Raw genomic sequence first — 23,304 nt, forward strand, 5'->3', positions numbered from 1 at the left:
AGGCAGCAGTCAGTAGAGGGTATTTGCTCTTCCCTTGCAGTGTCCGTGATCATCAACAACACAGATCTTTTTCTGTTCTTAACTTTTTGGATTTTGAGCTAGGAATCAGCAGCAGCGTCACCGCTGGAAACTAAAAGCTGCACCACAACACTGGAAGCCTTTTAGAGACCTTTCCATCCTTTCCCCCCCTCCCTCTGCTTCAGTGTTGTTTCCGTGGATTGTGTCTGTATATTTTTCCTCTGACGGATTGGATTGCAGCTCTGGATTTTACAGAGAGCAGATTGGACTTTGGCGACAACAGCAGCAGCAGCAGCAGCTCAACACAACCACCACTGTAACCTCAATAGAGAAAATTACAGTCAGGTGGCCTGTGATTGCTAAAAAGGCGTTTGCTGCCTACCGTTGCTACTATGTTACAGGAGAGGGTAATCAGCACCGCTCAGCCACGTCTGCCAGCACGCTTGTGAACGAGGCAGGCTGTGCGTGTTGGTTGGTGGAGAGAGGGGAGAGAGCAAAGAGAGAGAAGGGTATGCTTCACCGTACCAAATACAACCGCTTCAGAAATGAGTCAGTAACATCCGTCGATGAGCTTCTTCACGGCCTGACCATGAACCCCAAGGTCTCGGCCACCCCCCAGTCTGCAGCCGAGACGTCTTACACACCCCCGACTGAGGTTCAGCCCTCCTCCGCCACCGCTCCTTCCAGCAACCCCACCGGCCATGGCTCTGACCACCTGGAAGATGGAGGCACCACCCTCTGTACGCTCATCAACAAGGTGTCCGGCCTGAAATTCAGCAACTCCGGCAGCTTGCTCGGCATAAAGGGTCTGCCCTCGGCCGTTAAGGACCTGGCTGTGTCAAAGCTGCAGGGGGGTGGGGGATCAGGCTCAGGCTGCCCGAGTCCCAGCGCAGCTACAGCGGCAGCCTCTGGTGCGGGTGTCTCTCTGTGCAGTTTGGCCTCCCATTCAACCCCCTGTTCACAGCTGGAGCCATCTGTCAGCATGAGCAAGAAGAGCAGGCTGGATGAGCACCAGCCCAGCGGAGAGGACTGGAATCCAGGTGGAGGCGGTGGACTGGTGAGCAAACCCTCCAAAGGATGGCTAGACTCAAACGAGAAGATCTCTGGTCCCGGAGTCACATACATTGTTAAGGTTGGTGGACTCACTCTTTCCCCTCACTCGTTTTGTTCTTTGTTCATCCCAGTCATTTTCCCATTCTCTCTTTTCTTTGAATGAGTCGAGTTTTAGCTACCTGCAAGTGGGGGTGGGTGGGGTGGGAATAATGTAGTTTCTCACAACATGCCCTTGAGTGGGTGTATGTAGGCTGGGTGAAATAGCAGCAACCGGAAAACTGGCACTGAATAATTCAGGAAAAAAGGAGAAGGTCACCATTAAGGGGAAAAGTAGAGGAAAAGCTCATAATGGCAAAACAAAAACGGTAATTATCAATGTGAACATTGTGTAAGCATTTACATTTCTCCGATATTTTGGCCAGTCTCATGTATACAGAGAGGCAACGTTATGCTTTTGTAACCATGGTGATGAGTTATTTCTGTACATTGTGCACCTCTGTGGCTGCTTTAGCTTGCCAACAGTGAATGGGTTGAATGGGAAAAAATATTCGGAGCATCCTCGTCTTAACACACTTATCACTGGCTGCTGTTACTGTTGTCCAACCATCGTACATCATTTAAAGGTGAGCAAGTTGGCGCACAACTACAGGAGCTGCGAATGTCATCATGCCAGCAATGAGTCACTAGCATAAGGAGTGATGATGCAGAGTCCTGGCTCTTTAAGGTGTGAAAGGGGGGGGGGGAGAACATTTTTACTGGGTGAAGTAAAGGAATAATTTTGCTATTTTTTTCTGCCTTGTCTTGTACTGCAGTGCAAAGAGAAATGCAGCTTTTTGGAGAAAATGAAAATTGAGGCCATCACTGCCAGGGGAAATGTGTTATCTTCCAAATCAAGTTACGATTGCCATCATATGACACCTACTACAGCTAGCCCAAACAAAGCCTACAGTATCTGTGACCAGCGTGACATTCCATTAACTGCATTAAGGCAGAGAGCACTTATTTGTCCAGTCAATGCCGCTGAAAGCAGCCACACTGTGAGAGGGGAAATGGGTCTGTCCTGTGCTCACCCTCCACCCCCGGCTTTCCCTGTGGTTTCAGTCCCGTGTGTATTGAGTTCAACGTGGTGTTCTGCTCACAGCACTTTTAATTAGCGTCATGTGGTCACTCCTCGCACATCACGCACCATTACCCCCAAGCGGCATTGACTGACAGTGATGCTGTTTACACTCTCACTTTTATCTCGTACTAGTGTTGTGTTTTTAAAAAATAGAAAAAAAGAAAAGAAATGCACATTAGATATGATAAGGTTTTCTGGTAGCAGATTTAACAGGGGTCTTTCCTAGTATTTCATTGTGTTTTTAGGAAGGTCAGAGTTCAGGCTATATGCATAGCACTGTCTGTGTAGGTTCTGAGTCATCCAGGTCACGAATGATTGAAAAGAAGGCAAGTAGACTTTTTCAAGTTAATGAAAATCAAGTTGTCGTTTCTTCCAAGTACTCAAGGCTAGCACAAGCCTACCACTGTACTTACAGGAGCAATATGTGACAAATACTAACAAAATAATATGTATAGAATTGGTTATACTGTATAATATGTTCACATAAACAATAAAAGAAATACAGAATAGTAAAGCTGTAATTAACCGATCACTTTCTACATTTCTTAGATCTGCTTTCTTTGCATTTCAGAACCAAATAACACTGACGTATCGATTGTTTGCAAAGCTGATGTGGCAAACGTGTGCTTGGCCACCTGATCAACATAAATCCAGTCCTTTATATTTATTAAATTATGTTATTATTCCTGACCACATTGCTGCATTGCAAAAGTTGTATCCCATAAATGTTTTACTGCCTAAAACCCCCCCAACGATTCTTACATGATTATTTGATTATTAAATTCAATTGCAACCAATTAATTATTCTTTTTTATTGATCACATGCATTATTTCCTGGACCTGATTATCCTGTCTAGACTGTACAGAAGCAATACAGTCTCAAAGCAGTCTGTGTAAAGTTGAAACTTTTTATCCACCGATTCCTGTTTTTGGACACAAATGTTCCCTTTTTTCATGATTCTGAACATAAATATACAAACATTTTCACCTTTAAAATAGGGGAAAGAAGCCACACTTGAAGGTGGGCGTTCAGTTGTCAGGACGATTCCTCCCAAGAGTCTCAAGAAAAAAGATGCTGCAGACACTAAATATACTTCATGTTAAAAGAGTAGTTTAAAAATTGTGCATGCTGTCATGAAAAGTTGGGGCAATTTGTGTTTGTGAGCACAAACCAATGGATTTTTCACACTTTTCATACAGAAGAAATTTTTAGATAATGCACACAATAAACACCGTAGCAAAAGCAGGTTTAGACAATGCAATATACAGTATGACTTAAATATTTAGAAATGTTTGAAATTAATTACAGTTTGTATTATTATCATTATTTTTTATCTAGATCACTTGGAAACCTAGTTAATCCGAAATTCAGTTTTAGAGTTTTGGTTATGTGCGTTCTTATACAACATAAGGGAATATAAACCCTGCGTGAGCTCAGAATAGAGCTCTGCTAATTTTAGAAGTGCTTGATGTATTTTTGGCCCTGCTAAAGCACGCACTTCAAACACACCCTTATAAAAATAGAGAACATAGGCAATTTGAGAATGTCACGTTGACAAAATAATATTTTTGTTTGAGCGCAAAATGCTGAGCAGAAAGACACAGAGTTATAAAAGGAAATTTATGATTGTAACAAGTTAGTTTCTTGAACTGGCTCTTTTTAAAGGCCAGAGTGGAAACACTGATGTGTCTGGAAGTCTGTTTTGTTTACAGAGAAATTCAAAATATGATTTTAAAAGTGATGGAACTCATCAGCACCAAATGTTCCTGGCCTGTGCATGAGCTGTTGCAGTCTGGTTCTGGAAATGATTTGATTATTTAAAAGGAAACTTTTAATGGTGAATAAACCTTGACTTGTTTTATTTCTAAGTTAGCATCAACTTTGGCTTCATTAAATTTAACTTTGTAAACTTCTTCTATGGCTGGATGCTTTTATTTTTAACTAGAAAACCATCTGCTTGGTCATGAAACAAACTGTTGTTGTAATTTGGGTGTCGGTCTTCCTGCAGCTCTTTTTTTACAAAAGCATACATTGAAAAATAATTATTTTAATTTGTTTTGTTCAAAAAGGATCTCAGATTTCACCATTATCTTTAATTATACTACATAAATACTAGCTAGCTACTTTTTTGGGTACACCTGTTTAACTTTTTGTCCTATATAATCACGCATTTAGGCATCTAGACATGGTCCAAGAGACCTGCTGAAGTTCAAACCGAGCATCAGAATCATAAAGAAAGGCGATTTAAGTGACTTTGAATGTGGCATGGTGGTTAGCGTGAGACAGGCTGGTCTGAGTATTTGAGAAACTGCTGATCTACTGGGATATTTCCACATCACCATCTCTAGGGTTTATATATCAAATGAGCAGCAGTTGTTTGGTGAAAATGCCTTGTTAATGTCAGATGTCAGAGGAAAGTGTTGTAACTGCTGTGAGCTGAGAGGGAGGCAACAATAACTCAAATAACCCTTTGTTACAGCCAAAGTATGCAGAAGAGCATATCTGAATAGCAGAAGACCACACTGGTGCCACAGCTGTCAGTTAATAACAAATAACTGAGGCTACAGTTAACACTGACATTAAAATCGGACAACAGAAGATTGGGAAACTTTTGTCTCTGTTTCTGCTGCAATATTTAGATGGAGTACAGCGACAGATTGGTGACGTGTCCAGGGTGTACCCTGCCTCTCACTCTATGATTGCTGGAATAGCCTCCTGCCACCTCTGAGGAATGTTTTCAGCCCCTCACTGAGTCTATTCCTCAAAGAATTAAGACAGTTCTGAGACCAAAAGGTGGTCCTACCAGGAGTTAGCAAGATATAGCTATTGAACTGGCAAGTGAGCGTTTAAAAAGTTAGAGAAACTCAATATTTTATTTCCTTTCCAAACAAATACAATCTCTTCATCTCAAACTTAATATAGTTTTTTTTTCAGAGTAGGTAACAATAACTTGACTTAAATGGCCCCGCTGCTTTTGAAAGTCATGCATGCGTCACAAGTTTTAATAACTGTATCATGCCTGATGTTAAACAATGGGTCCATTTCTTTCCTTTCTAGAACAAGCCCCTTGTGTCAAAACTTGTGTGTGTGGTGATTTTGTATGCTCTTAAAGACTGCAGTAATTTATTTATTTATTTTTAGGCCTTGAAAGGTAACACAAAGATTTGTTTTGTGCATAATGATGTGTAGTCTTTGTTTATTTCACACAGGGTTTTCATTCTTACTTTGCAGTATCTGGGCTGTATAGAAGTCCTGAGGTCGATGAGATCCCTGGATTTCACTACAAGGTCACAAATAACAAGGTATGTTCACACATTTATATTTCTTCAAGGACAAGACAAGTTGAAATTAAATGGATTCTTGCTTATGATGAGAGTTTTTAATTTGATAAAATACTTAAACAGCCACACACACACACACACACACACACACACACACACACACACACACACACACACACACACACACACACACACACACACAAATTGTTCAGCAATGAACAATTTCCACATTTAAAACTATTTAAATCCATTACTTTATTTCTAATAAACAACTGAAACACATCAATGGCAAAAGGATGTGGGGGTGTCAAACATCCATCCCTTCATTCGCTTCCTCTTGTCCTTTTCAGGGTCACGGGTGGCGCTGGGGCCTATCCCAGCTGTGGTGTCAAACATGTTCAATCTAAATAAAACAAGGTTAAAAAAAACACTTTTAGTTAAACACATTTAAGTACGTCTTAAGAAAAATAAGTGCAGCAAAGAAATGCCACTGTAGTAACTTTTTCCTGTAAATTTACTGTCAAAACAAAACAAAACAAGAACAAAAAGATAGAATATGTCATGGTCCGGAGTCTGTGACTCCGTGTTTATGTTTAGTTTATTATCATTCTGTGGTTTACCTTGGGTGTTTGTACTCTTCTGTTTCATGGTTCATGTTCCTATGTTCTGTGTCCCCCAGTCTGTGTTAAGTTGGTGTGTTATGTCATTACGTGTATGTTTCCTGTTTTACTTTGAAGGTCCGTGTCTGTTCTCAGTGTGTTCAGTATACTTTTCCCCTGTCTCGTCAGGTCGGATTACTCCCAGCTGTGCCCTCCTTTTGTGTCTCATCCCCTCGTTATCCTTCTGTGTACTTTAACCTCGTGTCTGCCTCTGTTAGTTGCTGGTTCGTCTGTGTTGTTTCCCCTCGGTCTCCCTGCATCTCTCCATGTGTATTTCCCCGGACCTCCCTGCATCTTCGTTTCTGGTTTGTTTTGTTAGTTTTACCCAGTTTAGGTTCCAGTTTCATGTTCCCAGTGCCTTTGCTGTTTGTATTTCCTTCGTTAATAAATACTCACCTGCACCATAGCTGCCGCGTCCTGGTCCTAAATAATTCCACACGACTTGCCCCGGCAAACCGTGACAGAATAGAAGAAAATATTAACAATAAAATGCCATATCTTTATTTTTTATCAGTTACTTTTTTACTTTGATGATTTATAGCAGGCCCAGGTTTTATCCACATCAGCAGTATTTGCATATTTTCATTGTCAGATAGTATTGAAGATGTGGTTTCAGCACCAGTATTCATATGACACCAGACCTAAAATGATATTTCACAATCCAAATTTTTATGTCATTGTTATTGAATTGACATTTTGTGCTGTATGATAAAAATAATTAATTCATAATAATTAAATAAATAAAGAAATTAACAATTTTAAAAAAATGAAAAATGATGCTATAACCGTATGTTGAATATAAAGAATACTGTGAAAGTGTAAGTGCAACATCTGGTTTCTGAAAAGTGAACCAATTTACAAACACATAAGAAAAGTAGAGAAATACATTTTATGATCCAACCGATGAAAGAGTGCTGAATAAGCACCCTCACATGCTGAGGTTAATAAAACTGCTCTTTCTTACATCTGTTGGTAGGAATTACATACAAGTGACTAACTTAGATAGCAATTATTACTGAACCTTTAATGTGATTTTTTTTTTTTTTTTTTACCAGTTTGGTTTCTATCTAAGAAATAACATAGCATAACATAACAATCATAGGACAATAAGAGATTAGTCACTATTAACAAAATATTTTGTATATTCATTTCAACTGTCAAACTCATTGAAAAAAAAAATGCATCCAAACATTTGCTGTCAGTACCTAGAAAAATATAATTGCTTGTGGCCAAATGTATTACATCATTAAACTTCTCACTAATAGATGCATTGATTTTTTTGTATTAAGCCAATTTTGTATTAAACAATATTTGAACAAAATGTTCACCTTCTACCATGCCTTACATGCCTGCACAATGAAACTTGCATGAAGAAAATGGTACATTTAAAAATGTAACACTTTAAGGTTATATGACTTTAGAGTACATTTAGGATGCACATTTTGTTTGCATGGAATTTTCTGCCTCTGAAATCCTTGACCGATGTGCAGTGAGGCAAAGGGCGGCGGGCGAATCGGTTCGTGTCATGTCTACTTTTCTGCTTGACTTCCTGAAGTTGGTAACATTAGCTAACACAGAGTAGCAGGCTTTCTCTCCTTCTCTCTGCCACTGTGTGTTTGTGTGCTTATGTTTCTCTCTAATATGGAGAGGCATGGCAAAAAAAGACATACAGAGAGAGACGTGTTCAGATTTCCCTTCAATGCATTTCAAGAGTATTTGTAATATATCCTATTGTGCAAAACAAAACACTGCAATGCTGGGTTTTGTTTTGTTTGTTTGTTTGTTTTATTTAAATCTCTATGAGCCAAAGTCATTTTATCAAAATGTAATTATCTGTAGTTTTTTGGTCAAACTTTCAAAAACTGAGTGAGGAGCATCAGTATCAGTAACTTCCAAAACAAAGCTCACGCTCATGCTAGCAGTTCTGTTCACCTTATATTTATTATATTTATCATTTTGACTTAGCACGTTAGCATGCTAACAAATTAAAACGAAGCTCAAAGCATAGTTGAGGCGCTCAGTTTATGTTTCCATTTTAAAACATTTTATCATAGAACAAAGTAGTGGACTAATTAAAATGTTGATGGTACTACATGAAAGGGACTTTGGGAGTTTGTATCCTTGGGGCATTATGAAAGTTAGGGGAACTCAAACATGTGAACCTCATGTTGGTCTTAGAAGAAAGAATATATATATATATATATATATATATATATATATATTATGATAGCTGACTGTTTTCATTATTAACAATTTGCCTTTCAAAACAGTTTGCATAGAGATAGAAAGGAACTAATGGACACTGAAGCATATGACCTGCAGCAAAGGTCCCCCTGAAAATCAAACAATGATCATGCCATGCAGGCATGCCATCTGTGCCTTAGCCATAAGCATCATGGGATGCCCATCCCAATCATAAGCCAAGCTGGTTGCACAGCTTTTCGGATGACGGGGTTGGTTGAAAGAATTGGAAGAGCTGTCATTAAACTTTATGCACACATTCAGGTTCCCAGAGGATGAATCATGCCAACTTTGTTGATGTGTCACCTACTGCTCCCGGGAGGTTCAAATTTTCAGTGCACTGCCACAAGGTTGATGTTGTGGTTTTGGAAACTAGAAAAACTATTTTGTAGATCTGAATAAAAAAACCAAGTTTCCATCAACCTCCGCTGGACCTTGTGTTGCGTGCCAATAATCATTTATAAGCATGCTAGACTAAAATTTAAAGAAATGACAAATATGTCGAACTTGCTGAAGATTACTGCACTAACATCATCACTGTAGGCATGTTTGTGTGAAGAGGTTTAGTACCAAGTTACAGAATACGTTTCTTGTGTATGATTGGGATGATTAGTTACTGCAAATACAATCAAAATTACAAGTTCATCTTCTTCTTGCCCTCCTTCTAGGGAAGCCATCAGCCTGGTGTGTGAGGCTGTTCCAGGGACCAAAGGAGCTCTGCGGAAGAGAAAGGTAGCTTGCATGGATGTACAGAATGGGAGGGAGGGAAGAAGGATAAAAGAATGGCATAATCACTGGAAAAGTAATGCCCACTCCATGAGACCTGAATGTTAGTAAGATATATAGTAGCTGGAAAAATAGGAAATGGCATTACATATTAATTTACCCATGCACATTCTATATATAGCGTCCCATCTCTATGTTTCCTTTCCTTCCTTGGTTTATATAAAAAGAGAGGGAAAATAAAGAGGGAGAGAGGGGGAGATTAGAGAAGAGAGAGGCTGAGGAGAGAAGAGGGAGAGATGAAGAGGTATGGGACTGTGTGCGTGGGTGTAGCTCCAGCCCACGATGCACTGCACACCGCACACAGTGCTTAGTGACTCATGTAGCGCACAATATCTGTGATTAGGACGCCAAGCTAGTGTGTGTGTGGGTGCGCATGTATATGACCGTCTGTATTCTGTGTGTGCGTCCACAGCCTGTGAGGATCTGTGTCTTAATGTGGGGTGTGAAATGAAGCATTGCTCTCCTCTCTAGAGCTTGTTCAAATGTCAGGGAAGAGTACATAACACAAAATCCAAGCAGGCTAGTTTTTCTTCCTCTTAGAATCGATGTATGGTATAAGGTGCTGCTGGTTTGGCTGTGTGACAGACACACGCTTGTGACATCAGCTTCACGCTGAGAATTTTGAATGGGTTTTGACTATTTTTTCTGGCTTCTTTGAATCCTACCTTTATCGGACATATCCTGTCCAACACTTTACAGTCCTGTTTGTCTTTCTTACTGACAAAACATCTGCCTGGATTTCCGTGCAGGAGGAGAGCACATGTTTGTGTGTTTGCAACAATCATGTTACCACAGATTTTATGCAGTTGCACTTCAGTTATGCATCAGTGAACTATGTAAAGGAACTGTTTTATGTTTAAGAGAAAAAGCCAGCAGCTGGTTAGTGCACCTTTGCAGAAACAGTGGAAACTGCCCAAAGGAAACTAGTAGAGGTTTAAAAAAGTACCAGGATGCAAACAATTCCAGAGCCTTCATGTTTGTTGGGGAACTTCTAAGGTGCTCGTCTTCTGATTTTGTTACCTTCCAAGTCTCTATTCTAGGCTAAATCAGTTTTGTTTTATTTGTGTCTTATTGTGTCTGATCCTTACAGCCACCATCCAAAGCTCTGTCCAGTATTTTGGGGAAGAGCAATCTGCAGTTTGCCGGCATGTCCATCAACCTCAACATCTCCACAAGTAGCCTCAACCTGATGACCCCTGACTGCAAACAGGTCAGTCGGGATCTTTGTTAACAATTACAGAACATGTAGTAGAAATACATAATACTACTACCAATATTAAAACTGCTGCTTAAGACAATTACATCAAGGAAGTGAGTTGTTTTGTTTTTTTAAGAGTTTTAGAGTTTAAGAGGCAAACAGACAGGAAGAGACTAGCAGGAATGTGACAACCAGAGACCAATAAAAGTCAAGGCAGTATAATCCCTGGCCATGTACCTAGTTATAGTTATTCCAACTTTGAGGGGAGTGATTGATCCACCTAACACCTAATATAGCTACAAGGCTACAAATTATGTTGCAGTTTCCCTTAAATGCTAGAACACCCCTCTAATCTTTGATTTGATTGTTTGTAGTTTCTGATAGGAAAAAGCAAGATCCTAATACACCCTGGTACAAAAGGAAATAGAAGTATAGACAACCACAGAAAACTGCACTAAAAACAAACTAAAAGCCGAAGCCATGTGAAGCAATGGCATGTTGGAGTTCCCCTTGAATTGTTGCGTGGCCATGTAGTTCACCTACGATAAATATTTAGGAGAATGAATTGTATTGTATTGTATTGTTGTTGCACCTCATGAATACGAACATGTATGTGAAAGATGTCTTTTACAATCCAGACCTACAAGCTAGCAAAATTAGCAACAAGCGGGTGTTTGTAGGCTGCTAGACAGCCGATCCAAGCAACCACAAACCAACTTTTAATGAAGTTTGAATAAAGCATGAGCTTTAGAAACCCAACGAAAAACATCAAACTATGAGAGTTCGATATGGAAAAGGCAAGTTATTGTTAGGCAACACTGCAGTTAATTAGCTGCAGCATAAATCTGTTCAATGTAATCTATTTAAAAGAATATCCAGAGATTTAGTAAAAACAAAAATCTGCAGGCAAGAACACAGCATTGAGTCTAAAATAGCAGTTTAGCAGTTCCTAGAATATTTCCAAGGAAATACCTGTACAATAACACATTTTACACATGTCATGATTCAGACTGCAATGCCATGAAACTCAGGTTCTCTCCGGGTATCTGAACAAACAGCTGTTTCAACTGGCTGAACACAGTGGAAAGAGGGCTAAAGTTACCGACACCTTAATGAACTTGGAAACAGCTGGTGTAAAGACCAAAAAAAACCCGACACTGGCACGTTGTGAAACATGCTTGAAACCTCAGAAATAACTGCATTTTATTTTTATTTTATTTAGCATTTTCACTGGAATGGCTCCATGGTATAGTGATTCTAACATTCACCTAACAAGTGAACGAAAGATAGGAGCATATTTTAGTTTTACTGCTAAGAAGTTTTAAGGGGATGAAGGGCAGCTTTTAAAGAATTATTTTTATAAAAGAACAGATGGTGAAATTCAAATTTTATCATTTCATCAGTACACATGAGAACATAGTGACTTCATGTATGCTTGTATGTATGCATTACCATGTGATAACACGTATGCACTGTATTTTCTTCTTGACAGATTATAGCCAACCATCACATGCAGTCCATTTCCTTTGCATCAGGTGGAGACCCTGTAAGTACTCAAATAACAGAATAGGATATAATTTTTAAAAAAATACTTGAAATTTGACTTTAAAAACACTACATTTTGTTAAAGATGTTTAAAAATTATCTTAATACAATTATAAGTGCTGTTTTAAGTACGGGCATGCTTTACACTGCCAATCAGATATTTTATTTTAATGGAATGTATTATAAAATTCTACACTATATCTTTCTAATTTTTATAATTCTGTTTGTTTTATTTTATTAGTTTTAATTATATCAGTGGTATTTTACAAGATGTATCATTCATTACAGGATACAACAGATTATGTTGCCTATGTAGCAAAGGACCCAGTTAACAGAAGAGGTGAGCATTCATTGATTAAACGCTCTGCAGACTTGCAGCGTCATGCTTATGAAAATGTGTTGCTGTGACTCTTGTCAGCGTGCCACATCTTGGAGTGCTCTGATGGACTAGCCCAGAACGTCATCAGTACCATCGGCCAGGCCTTTGACCTTCGCTTCCAGCAGTACCTGCAGTGTCCCTCAAGCAAGCTGTCGTCCACACATGACAGGTGAGATAAAAATAGCGCATCACAAAGTACCTGTTCACTAACACAAGAAAATATAGAAGGTGATAATTTTATCAAATACAGCACAGCAATGCAGTACAGTGTTAAGTTTCATGACTGAAGTGTTCATTCAGGGTATTAAACATGGAGGAGTTACCTTGGACGGAGGAAGAGGAGGAGTCAGCAGAGCACCCTTACTATAACAACATCCCCGGGAAGATGCCTCCCCCTGGAGGCTTCATTGACACCAGGCTGACCAATCAAAATGCAGATGGTTGCCAGGTACAGCTTAGTTTAACTTTGTGTTTCTTGTGTAAACAAACGTATACAAATTGATTGGCTATTTTTAATGTGTCATCCTGTGTCCTGATATATGGGGAAGAAATCAGAAGGATATAAACAATATTTTCAAATGATACAAAATAGTGTCACTTTTTTTCATTGATGTTGTTTGACAGTTTCTGTGATTATGGCACAATGCACACTCCATGACCAGAGATTCACCTCTTTTATATTCCTGTCATATTCCTTTCCAAGCATGTTTCCAGTATTCTATATTGTCAGTGTACCTAATGATAATACCTCTAAATTATAAGGTGTCTTAAAAACTGTAATCTCCAATAGTTTGGAAGCTTATTCTGGCAGCTCTAATGGTCATGCTCAGGACACTTAGTCTTGTTGGACCCACTGCAGTTACATTGGTGATTTTGTTTACACATAGCAGTTGTCTGATTTTAGCCTAAATTGCTGGGTGCCATTTAGACATTTTTCAAGATCTCAGTTAAATGGAAACTTGCCCAATGAGATCCTGCTGAAATCATGAATATACACTCACTGGTCACTTCATTAGTTACACCTTACTAGTACTTGGTTGAACCCCTTTTGCCTTTATTTGAAAAAAGTAAACTTAATGTCATATTCCAGAAACCAAGTTGCGATTGAGCTTTGTGATATGGAGCATTTTCCTGCTGGAAGCAGCCATCAGAAGAGGGCACACTGTGGGTATAAACGTGGTCAGCAATAACACTCAAGCAGAATGAGTAGTTTTTGGTATTAACGGCCCAAAATTTGGATAAAAATATCCCCAACATCCCCACCAACACCACTGTAGCTTCGACTTCCTGTTTTTAGTTCACAGGAGTGTCCACCAGTGTGGTCTTCTGCTGCTAGATGCTCTTCTGCCTACCTTGGCTATAATGAGTGTTACTGTTGCCTTTATATAAACCCGAGGCAGTCTGGGCATTCTCCTCTGACCTCTGACATCAACAAGGAATTTAATCCTGAGTAACTGCTGCTCGCTGGATATTTCCTTTTGTTTTTGGACTTTTCTCTGTAAACACTAGACATGTTTTTGTGGGAAAATCCCAGTAGACCAGCAGATTCTAAAAGACTCAGACTAACCTGATTGACACCAACTACTGTGCCATGTTCTGAGTCGATTAAATCACCTTTCTTCCCCATTCTGATGCTCAGTTTGAACTTCAGGAGATCTCCTGGACCATGTTTGCATGCCTAAATGTATTGAGTTGCTGCCATGTGATTGGCTGATTAGACATTTGCGTCAACAAGCGATTCAGCAGGTGTGGCTAATACAGTGTCCAGTGAGTATATATAAAAAGTAAACAATACTTAAAATAGTCTTAAACCTTATCAACACATCATCATTTATTTCAAAATAATCTTAAATATCCAGTGTTTTTCTGCATGTCATTAGATGGGTCCAGGATCTGTCGATCAGACATATTACCAAGGGCGGCAAAGCTGGGGAGATGAAAGAAAGACTTTCTTCATGCAACAGGGTAAGTACATCCACTATGCAAGATATTCAGTTCTGCAACATTTTATGCCTCCAAAAGTATAAATGATTGTTTTTTCAAATCTCTAGGATCATTTGATATAAGTGGACTCCCAGAGACTAAAGGTCAAGCACCAAATGCAGAAGAAATGCCCACCTATGTGAACACCCAGCAGATCGATGCCCAGGTGCTCGCAGCTCTCCAGGCAGAGGCTGAAAATGTGACAAAGGGCATGGCAGCTGCAGCCAAAGAGAGCCCACAGAAGGACCTGTTTGATATGAGTAAGACTTCGTTACCTTGTATTAAAAAGTCAGTTCGTATTCAGATATTGGATATGGAAGTACTGTCTGATTTATTTTTATGGTAAACATAGTTTAACATTTGCCAGTACATTTTTATTTATTTTCACTTTTTATCTTTCATGACTTTGATGAAAATATAATTTAATGCTTGTATGATAAAGCAGTAGAAAGAAGCTGAATAGTATCTGTTGGCTTCCTTCAGAATAATACTGTAAGACGACTAGAATCAGAGTTCGTAATTATAGAGGTTTCCCAGATTTTGTTTCTCAGTGACTTAAGCTCGGCGTCATAATAACATCATGTCAGTATGAAGACAAAAGGACGACTGTGATAATGGCAGTGTGTGGTTGTCCCCTTCCTCCTTCTAACTTCAGCTTTAGCTTTGCTATTAATACACATGGAAGATCAAAGGCATACACATGAAGAAACCATGACACAAATTACATGTAAAGCATGAGCTGTGCAATTTAAATGTGAATGTTTCTTTTGGAAATTTTTAAATTCAGGCTTCAATGTCCACCTACTGTAGTTCTATAACAGTTAATCACATTTTAGTGAGTTCATGTTAATTGTTACCTTTTTTTTTTATCCAGGTAAAAGTCATTGAGATTAAAACCTATTTTCCAATAGAGACCTGGTCAAGAGGGCCAACAGATAACAATATAACAAGTAAAAACACAACAAAAACTAAAAAATAGCTGAAAAAATATATACATTGTTACTATTCTATTTCATAAATATTATATGTACAGTTTCTGAGCTGCTCCTCATCATCACAACAAATGACTGACTGACTCTGATTGGTTAAGTTATAGGTTGATACCTTTGTAGGCAGCTGACAGTCCAGCAGCCCTCTCTCTGTGACCCTGGCTTAGGACACCTTTCAAACCATCAGACACAAAACAGTGTCATCAGCATATCATCACATCAGTTTACATGCTATGGGAAACAGTACAGGCACATTCAGGGGATGTTTAGTATATTTGTCACATTTAAATGTTTCAGATCATCAAACCAATTTAACACTAGGCAAAGATAAATAAAGTAAATGCAAAAAATGCAGTTTCAAAGTGAGGATTTCTTTTATTAATACAATGGTATCCAAACCTACCTGGGCCTGTGTGGAAAAACTGCCCCCTAAACCTAATAACTGGTTGTGCCACTCTTGGCAGCAAGAACTGCAATCAGTTGTTTGTGATAACAGGCAATGAGTATATTACGTCACTGTGGAGGAATTGTGGCCTCTGCAGAATTGTTTGAAGTCAGTCACACTGGAGAATTTTTGAGTATGAGCACCCTGTGTACGGTCAGCATCCCAATCAAATTTATGTCTGGATTTTCACTCCAAAACCTTCATTAACATTTTTGAGTCATTTGTGGCTAATGGCTCTCACTGTGAATTGCTGGAGTACCAAAGCCTACCAAAGCCTTAGAAATGGCTTTCTAGCTAGATTTTAAAGACTTTGTGTCTCAGCTGGTTCTTTAGATCATGATATGGTGCTTTTTGAGATTGTTTCGCTACCTACACTTTGTCAGGCAGGTTCTATTTAATTGATTTCTCAATAATCAGACCTGAGGATGGCTAGTGAAATTCATGTAGTTAATTCATGATTTAACAGTTATTCAAATAGACCAGGTAGGCTTAGATAGTTTTATCCCCTCAATAAATAAAATCATTGTTTAAAAACTGCAGTTTGGATTTACGTGTGTTATCTTTATATGATAATATACACAATATGCAAAAAACCAAAAGCTCAAGAAGGGGACAAATATTTTATCACAGCACGGCGGATGGAGTATATTTGGGGAATGAATACAGTATGTGTTTCTATTTTGAGGATCAACTCTGTTGAACTCTGAATTTAGAAAAATGAAGCTCATATATTGCAGTTATTGACAAAATCAACATTTGATTTGTCAAAGTCAAAAGGAAGAAACACATTTAGATTCCGTTTTTGTCTATTTGATAGTTATGCTGATTTCAATTTTTAATTTCCTCTACCTACTTTTCCTCTCTTAACTCACCTTTTGGCACTGTCCTCATCGTGCCAGAGCCCTTCGAAGATGCAATCCAGTCCCAGTCCCAGTCTCAGGGACAGGCCCAGTCCCAGGTATCCGGTCTTCACAAGGCAGCATCCGTGGACAACTCGAGCCCTCTGCTTGTGCGCTCTCTGGCCTTCCGGGCTCAGGAGGAGCTGGAGGGCCAAATGTGGTACCACGGTAAAATGAGTCGCCGCGATGCTGAAAAACTTCTGAAAAATGACGGGGACTTTCTCGTCCGTAAGAGCACTACCAACCCAGGGTCCTACGTACTGACAGGCATGCACAATGGAATTGCCAAACACCTGCTGCTGGTGGACCCTGAAGGCACGGTAAGACGGGTGAGGGGGGTGTAGCAGGACACACGGAGCTTGATTCATTAACTCTTTTGTGAATGCATGAAAGTAAAAGCTGAAACTCTCATTAGACCAAAGCAGACTCTGAATATCTGTCTTCCTTTTTCTTTTTAAGGTACGGACAAAAGATCACATATTTGACAGCATTAGCCACCTTATTGGCCATCACCGTGACAACAACCTGCCGATTGTTTCAGCCGGGAGTGAACTGTGTCTCCTACAGCCTGTGGGAAGGAAACAGTGATGCTTGCGATGCCTGACCAATAATAGGAAGCGCTAAAGTGGCCTCTCACTACAGAGCTTGAAGATGAAACATGAGTCGATGCTTCAAGGCTCAGTTCGCTCAAAGAGTTATTGAGACAAACTGATCTGCAGTTACTTAACCGGAGACGCTGGAAGATGCAGGAGTTGTTAAAGATGAAAAAAAAAACAATAGAGAACTGTTATTATTTTGTTGTGATGACTGAAATGCTATATTTTTGACAAGACTTAGGTGCATTTGGACACAATATCTCGATTTGGTGTTTTAAAAGATTAAGAAAAAGACTATTGTTCTTGTAGTTTAGACAAAGCGCAAATCAAACCTCAAAGAGGTATTAACAAGAGTATTTTAGAATAAAAATCTGAAACTTTCGTTTTGTCTGTCAAGCACAACCACATTTCTACAGGAACCGTCGGCTAAGAGGTTGAGGAAACGGAAACGCTCTTTATAACGAAATTACGTTCAGAAAAACGTCCTTTAATCTCACCAACAGCGTGACAGCTTATTAGTCACTATAAGAAAAACCTAGCTTTTATCGGGGTTTAGGCCTGAATGTGTTTTTTTTTTTTCTTTTCTTTTGCTTTGCAGTTGTCACAAATTGTTGGGTGGGGGGAGGGGGTGCAAACAGCCACCCTTTCACAGTGCTGTCAATGGCTTTAACGATAACGTTTTTTATGAAGTAGTTTCTCGTGTCACTGCAGTCGCATGACTTAAAATCAACCGTTCTCGTGGCCATGTTCGTAGACCTTGATACCCCTTTATTTGAAAGAGGTGCTTATGTATGCTGACACTGTAAAAAAATAAAAAAGACAAAAAATATATGCTTTTCAAACTATTTCCGAATTGGTTTTTCGCTGAATTATTTTAGGTGTGTAGTCGGTGATTAGTTTTGGGGCTTGCAATGGATATTCTCACATCTTTGATTCACATTTTCAGCTTTTTGTGAACCTTTAAAATCTTAAATATTATTATTACTATTATTATTTGAAGGATCTGAAACCAATAGCACAAAACAAAGTTAGGTCACTTAGTTCACGCGTGTCAGACGAGTGTCTTGCGTTTACGCCAAATGTTTTCGATCGTTTTCAGTTACTGTTAGCTTTTGATTTCTCAGTGTCGACATCTTATGATAAAAACAGTTTTGCCACAAGATGTCACCCTAGAGTTGGATAGTTACCCCTGTCAGTTGCATCTGCTTTGGATAACACTGCGTTTGAAAGGAAAATACAGCTTTTAAGCCAGTTTTTAACCATTAATTTTCAGTTTGCAATCCACTGTATGCTCTCATTCCTCTGGACAGTTTAGTATTTATGTTGTTTTTAAAAAGCCCATAGAAGTGGTACACAGCAGCACTGGAAACTGACTTTTTTTTCTTTTATTTAATGCTTTTATCCTTACTAATGTCAGGACACCGATGGATACCAAATGAATGGGGCATTGTATCTGATATGCACTGGATCACTTCAGTTGAACCCAAATCAGCATGTGTTCAATGAGTTTGACAAGACAGATGCAATGTAATATAATGTGCCTGTGTTTTGCTGCAAGAGGGAGTGTACAGTACATGCATCTCACAACCCACAGCACTGGGGTCCTTATGAAAATGTAAAAAAAAACAACAACAACAAAACATCCACCACATCTGTTTTGGGTTAATGTGTTTGATTCATTGTGTCCCAATGGAGAAGGACACAAAGAGAATTTTGTCATTTACTTTTGCATTCTCCACTTCTTTGCGACATAATTTCATCAAATCAAATAACTCTGAAGAAAGAATAATGTGCTAAATTATTTAAAAGCACTCTGCTAATGTAAAAAAAAGAAGAAGCTTTTTTTCTAAAATCTGAATTTGTAGGAACACAAAATACCAAACAAACAAAGCGTATATCAAAAGCAACCGTACTCGAATCTCGCCGAGGATCAGCTTTGAGACTTAAAGAAATGACCAAACTCCTCACTGGGACAAAAACTAAGAACATGGCGTCTTTCCAGATTTCTGTTGATGAAAATGTGCCTTTTATTTGTACAATGTTTGTTTTTAATTTCTCCTTTCTCTCTTCCTTCAAAGTGCAATAGCTGATCTTCAATGGGGCATGCCTGTTCACTAGAGGTTGTGTTTTTGCCCTGCTGCGTGTTGCTGCTTGAGACTACTGTTCCCTCTCACTATCTGTCTCCCACCCTCCCTCCTTCCCTCTCTATTATATATTATAAATGTATCATTTCGAGATTCTAAATATAAATCTTTGTCAGAGGAAATCACACAGAAACTCACTATTTTGGGACAGGTATTTAAAAAAACTGGGGGGAAAAAGGAAATAAAAACATAGAGACAACAAGTCCAAATGATGTTTACAGATTTAATCTTTTGGTTGTATTAGTTAATCATTATTCTGTATGACTGTTGGCAATAAAACCGTGAATGTGTAGAATCGCTGTTGTTTCTCTGCTGTAATAGTTTCGGGTATTAATATTTCTGCTCATGAGTCACAGATTTCTTATCTAAAATGCGCAGGTGGTTTTAATTTACCCACATTCACATATACTTGACTTTGAGATGTGTTACTCTGGGTCATCCACAGTCCGCACTATTTATATTAGTTCCCATGACAAGCAAGAGTAAATAAGTTCCAGGTGCGGTCTGTGGATTGTCCACAGTGACTGGAAATTGGTTTTAGGAAATAGATGTTGTGAGCCACGGAAAACACAACTTAGTGTATATGCATTGTGTGTTCGATTGCCTCCAGAAATCGTTAAAACATACCGGTAACATTTTACATCTTTTTTTTCCTTTTCTTTTTTTTGCATTTTCAGCCTTTATTAGATGGTGCAGTACAGGGAGTGGACAGGAAAGCAGGGAAAAGAGTTGTGGTAAGGACATGCAGAAAATGGTCTGGGTCAGACTCAGAGCCGAACCTTTGCAGCAGCCTTCAGCACTGAGTCACCTGTACAGCCAGGTGAGCTACAGCGACACCCATGCTTCTAAATCTTGACTAACAAAATCAAAAGCATGGCTAGATTACACAGTAAATACTTTTATTGGTGAACCAAGCCTTTATAAGTTCCTTTCATAAACAAAGCAGAGCTGCACTCTCTTGGCCACAAGGTGATTCTAATGAATTGTTACACAGTAAATTTAATAGTTTTCCATTTTAATTTACTGAGTGAAAGCAGATTTTTTTTTATCTAACATGAATATCTGCAATTTGTATTTCACATGCTGCATTCACGTGCCTCTTTACAGTCTTCAGCTTTCTAGCGTCATGCTTTTAAAGCTCAAAACAAATGCACACAAAGAACTGCTGTAGCTGCATAGAGAACATGCAGCAGTACTGAGTAAGACCAGCAGATGGAGCCCTTGTATCACGAACGCTTTCATTTTGAGCACAATGCTACTGATATAATACAAAAAACGCACCTGTTTGTTTCTTCACAATGAGTAACTCTTGCCTTGGTTATTATACAATGCAGATTACAGTAACTGCCCAGCATACCGTAGGATTACTGAGTAAATACAAACTACGTCGATTAATAAATACCTTCAGCTGTGTGCCATTGCAATAATAATAGTCTACAATCATTCTTCATTACATTGGTTTTTGCAGTGATATAATTGCACTTATTTCGTAACTGCGGGTAAGTTTTCACTTCTAATTTATCATAGGAGCTCACAGCTGCAACTACAGAGGTAAAAGTCCTTTCTGTTGAGGGTAAGAGCACCAGTCATCTGTGGAAGTGACTGTTATCCAGCAAAAAAACCCAACAACAAAAAAAGGACAATGTGACTCCAAACTCTTGAGCACTGGAGGCTGGACTTGAAAGAGCCATACATTACAGATGTTGAACATATAGCAAAAAGAAACCACTGCCCTGCAGCTAATGTCAGAAGTCTACCCTTCATTTAAAGAAACACTTTTTTTGGGAACAATGCTCTCCGTTGTGACCACTGCACAAACCCTTAAGCTCAGAGTATTATTGTAAATTACTCCTGTCTCCTTTTAATCTTCTCTGTCACTCGCAGCCTCAGCAGTACCTCTGCTTGCTCCAGCCACCACTGAAACCTTTCCGTGGCCCCTGTCTGACTCCTGTCCTCTCTCCGGCTCTGACTGCCTGGAGCCCTGCTGGTTCTGGCTGCTCCATGACTTGCTCCTGCTGCGGCTGGGCTCTAGGGACTGTCTGTTTCCGTTCACAGACGCCTTCGCCCTGTAGCAAAAGCCGCAAACCAGACCCAGGAAAGCTCGCCTCATCTCGCGGCTGGCCAGAGTGTAGATGACTGGGTTCATCGCGGAGTTGAGCACCGCCAGCCCAATGAACCAGTGGGCTTCGTAAAGAATGGGGGACCTCTGCTCGGACGCTACATCCACCAGGAGCAGGACAAAGAGGGGAGTCCAGCAAGCGATGAAAACTCCAACTACAATGATGACAGTGCGCAGTAGGGACATGGCGTGCTCTGAACTGCTGTGCTTGCTCACCTTTCGGCTACTGGACTTGACCAAGATGTAGATGCGGGCATACAGGATGGCTATGGCTGAGAGCAAAAGTATGAAAACCGTGATGCAGAAAGCAACATATTTCTTGGTGTAAAGAGGGAGGATTGTAGAGCAATCAGGGAGGTTATTCAGGCAGTTCCAGCCCAGAATAGGCAAAGCTCCAAGAGATATAGCAATCAGCCAGCAGGTCCCTATGAGCAGAAATACCCTGTAGTTCTTGTTCGCATCATAAGGCCTCATTTTGATCATAGTAAGGTGTCTCTCTATAGCAATAGCCAGGAGACTGAAAATGGAGGCTCCAAGTGCTACAAACATGCTCCCCTCTCTCACAAACCAGAGAGCAGGTGAGAGCTGCAGGGTCTTCTCTCCAGACAGGAGCAGGTTGACCAGGTAAGCGACTCCAGCCAGCAGGTCGCACATTGCCAGGTTAGCGATGAAGAAGTACATGCGGTTGTGGAACCTGTGGTTCCTCCATATGGCTACAAGCACTGTGAGGTTCTCCAAGACGATGAAGCTGCAAACGATGAGGAAAACTACGGTTTTGGTGTCCACAGTGCCGGGGCTCGCGCCACTGCTTGGTCGGTTGGCCAGCTTTCCTGTGTAGTTGTAGTGGAGCTGGATCTGAGAGTTGATCATTGTCCAAAGAATACCAGCAGCCGACACTGGAGGTCAGACTCGAGCAGGGAGCGCGGTGTCCACTGTGTTCAACTGCAGGAGTAGATTGAGCGTTATTTTAGAGAGCAGCCAATTTACAGATCATCATGCTGCCATCATTGTCCTTGTGCGGTTTGTTTGATTAAATTCCACTAATTATAGAAACAAAAGGTTATTCACCAGAAACACACTCGCTATTGTAAAAAACACCTTGAAATAAACTCTGATGTCGCTTTCCCCCCTCTCCTTTGAAACAGAGAAGTCTTGGAAATCGAAGCCGCTCATTTGAAAACACCTAATTATGCATAAAATTAGCATATTTCTGGCACAGTCGTCACGTGTAAATTATCGACGGATTTCAGCAAATAGCGCCAGTTTAATTACTGAGTGGTTTTTTTGTTTTTTTTGCAGCTTCAAGCTGTCTAAATCTCCAAGAAAGAACCAGCAGCTTTAAAACAACTTACCTCTGGATGCTCGCAGTTCGCTTTGTTTTTAAAGTCAATCCCGCACTTTTGGACGCACATTTCATCGCAGTCGATTATCTGAGTTCCTTTCTTTTCTGTTGAACGTTAAGTCTTTCTTCGTTGTTCGGCAGAAGAGAGCAGCTCCTCATCTTTTTTCTTTTTTTTTCACTGAGCTCTGGAAACTCCGGAGCTGTCGACGGTCGGCTGGTAGTCACACCCCTCCCTCCCCTCCTTCAGCCCGGACTGCGAGCGCAGGGAGGCTGCTCTAGGGGGTCAGAAGCGCATCACCGACAGGAGGTATGTTTGTGGACACGAGATGCAAAGATTCATTCTCACACGTTGTCCTCTGCTATGTTCGTTATAGCACTCACAACAAAACACTTACTTAGGGTTTTATTAACTGTGGAACCAAAGGTGCAAACCTACTTGTTTTTATCTTTTGCCTGCGCACCAAAGTGCTTTGGGTTTGTTTGTTTGTTTGTTTAAAGAGCTTTGG

The 23,304-nt window shown here is 39.9% G+C and overlaps 2 protein-coding genes across 2 annotated transcripts; one reads left to right on the plus strand and one right to left on the minus strand.

Moving 5' to 3' along the window:
* The first annotated feature begins 529 nt into the window (after positions 1-529).
* On the plus strand, positions 530-17,185 carry shc3 (SHC (Src homology 2 domain containing) transforming protein 3). Its single transcript, XM_085358340.1, has 12 exons — positions 530-1,150; positions 5,424-5,494; positions 9,042-9,105; positions 10,250-10,369; positions 11,850-11,903; positions 12,191-12,242; positions 12,321-12,450; positions 12,582-12,729; positions 14,162-14,246; positions 14,333-14,524; positions 16,598-16,917; positions 17,057-17,185. The coding sequence occupies exons 1-12, from the start codon at positions 530-532 to the stop codon at positions 17,183-17,185; spliced, it is 1,986 nt and encodes a 661-aa protein (XP_085214466.1).
* Positions 17,186-21,198: 4,013 nt separating this feature from the next.
* s1pr3b (sphingosine-1-phosphate receptor 3b) lies at positions 21,199-22,326 on the minus strand. The gene has a single exon (XM_085358341.1). The coding sequence runs from the start codon at positions 22,324-22,326 to the stop codon at positions 21,199-21,201; it is 1,128 nt and encodes a 375-aa protein (XP_085214467.1).
* Positions 22,327-23,304: the final 978 nt, after the last annotated feature.

This window comes from Diplotaxodon limnothrissa, linkage group LG7, assembly GCF_057381915.1.
Source record: "Diplotaxodon limnothrissa isolate DT_005_m linkage group LG7, D_limnothrissa_male_GT1.1, whole genome shotgun sequence".
Lineage (NCBI taxonomy): Eukaryota > Metazoa > Chordata > Actinopteri > Cichliformes > Cichlidae > Diplotaxodon > Diplotaxodon limnothrissa.

What these genes read in the sequence shown, in the direction of transcription:
- shc3 (XM_085358340.1), top strand. Translation starts at nt 530, where the DNA reads ATGCTTCACCGTACCAAATACAACCGCTTCAGAAATGAGTCAGTAACA. An exon ending in GAGTCACATACATTGTTAAG is followed by an intron (nt 1,151 to 5,423) that starts GTTGGTGGACTC and finishes CTTACTTTGCAG; the next exon opens with TATCTGGGCTGTATAGAAGT. An exon ending in GACTTTCTTCATGCAACAGG is followed by an intron (nt 14,247 to 14,332) that starts GTAAGTACATCC and finishes TCAAATCTCTAG; the next exon opens with GATCATTTGATATAAGTGGA.
- s1pr3b (XM_085358341.1), bottom strand. Translation starts at nt 22,326, where the DNA reads ATGATCAACTCTCAGATCCAGCTCCACTACAACTACACAGGAAAGCTG.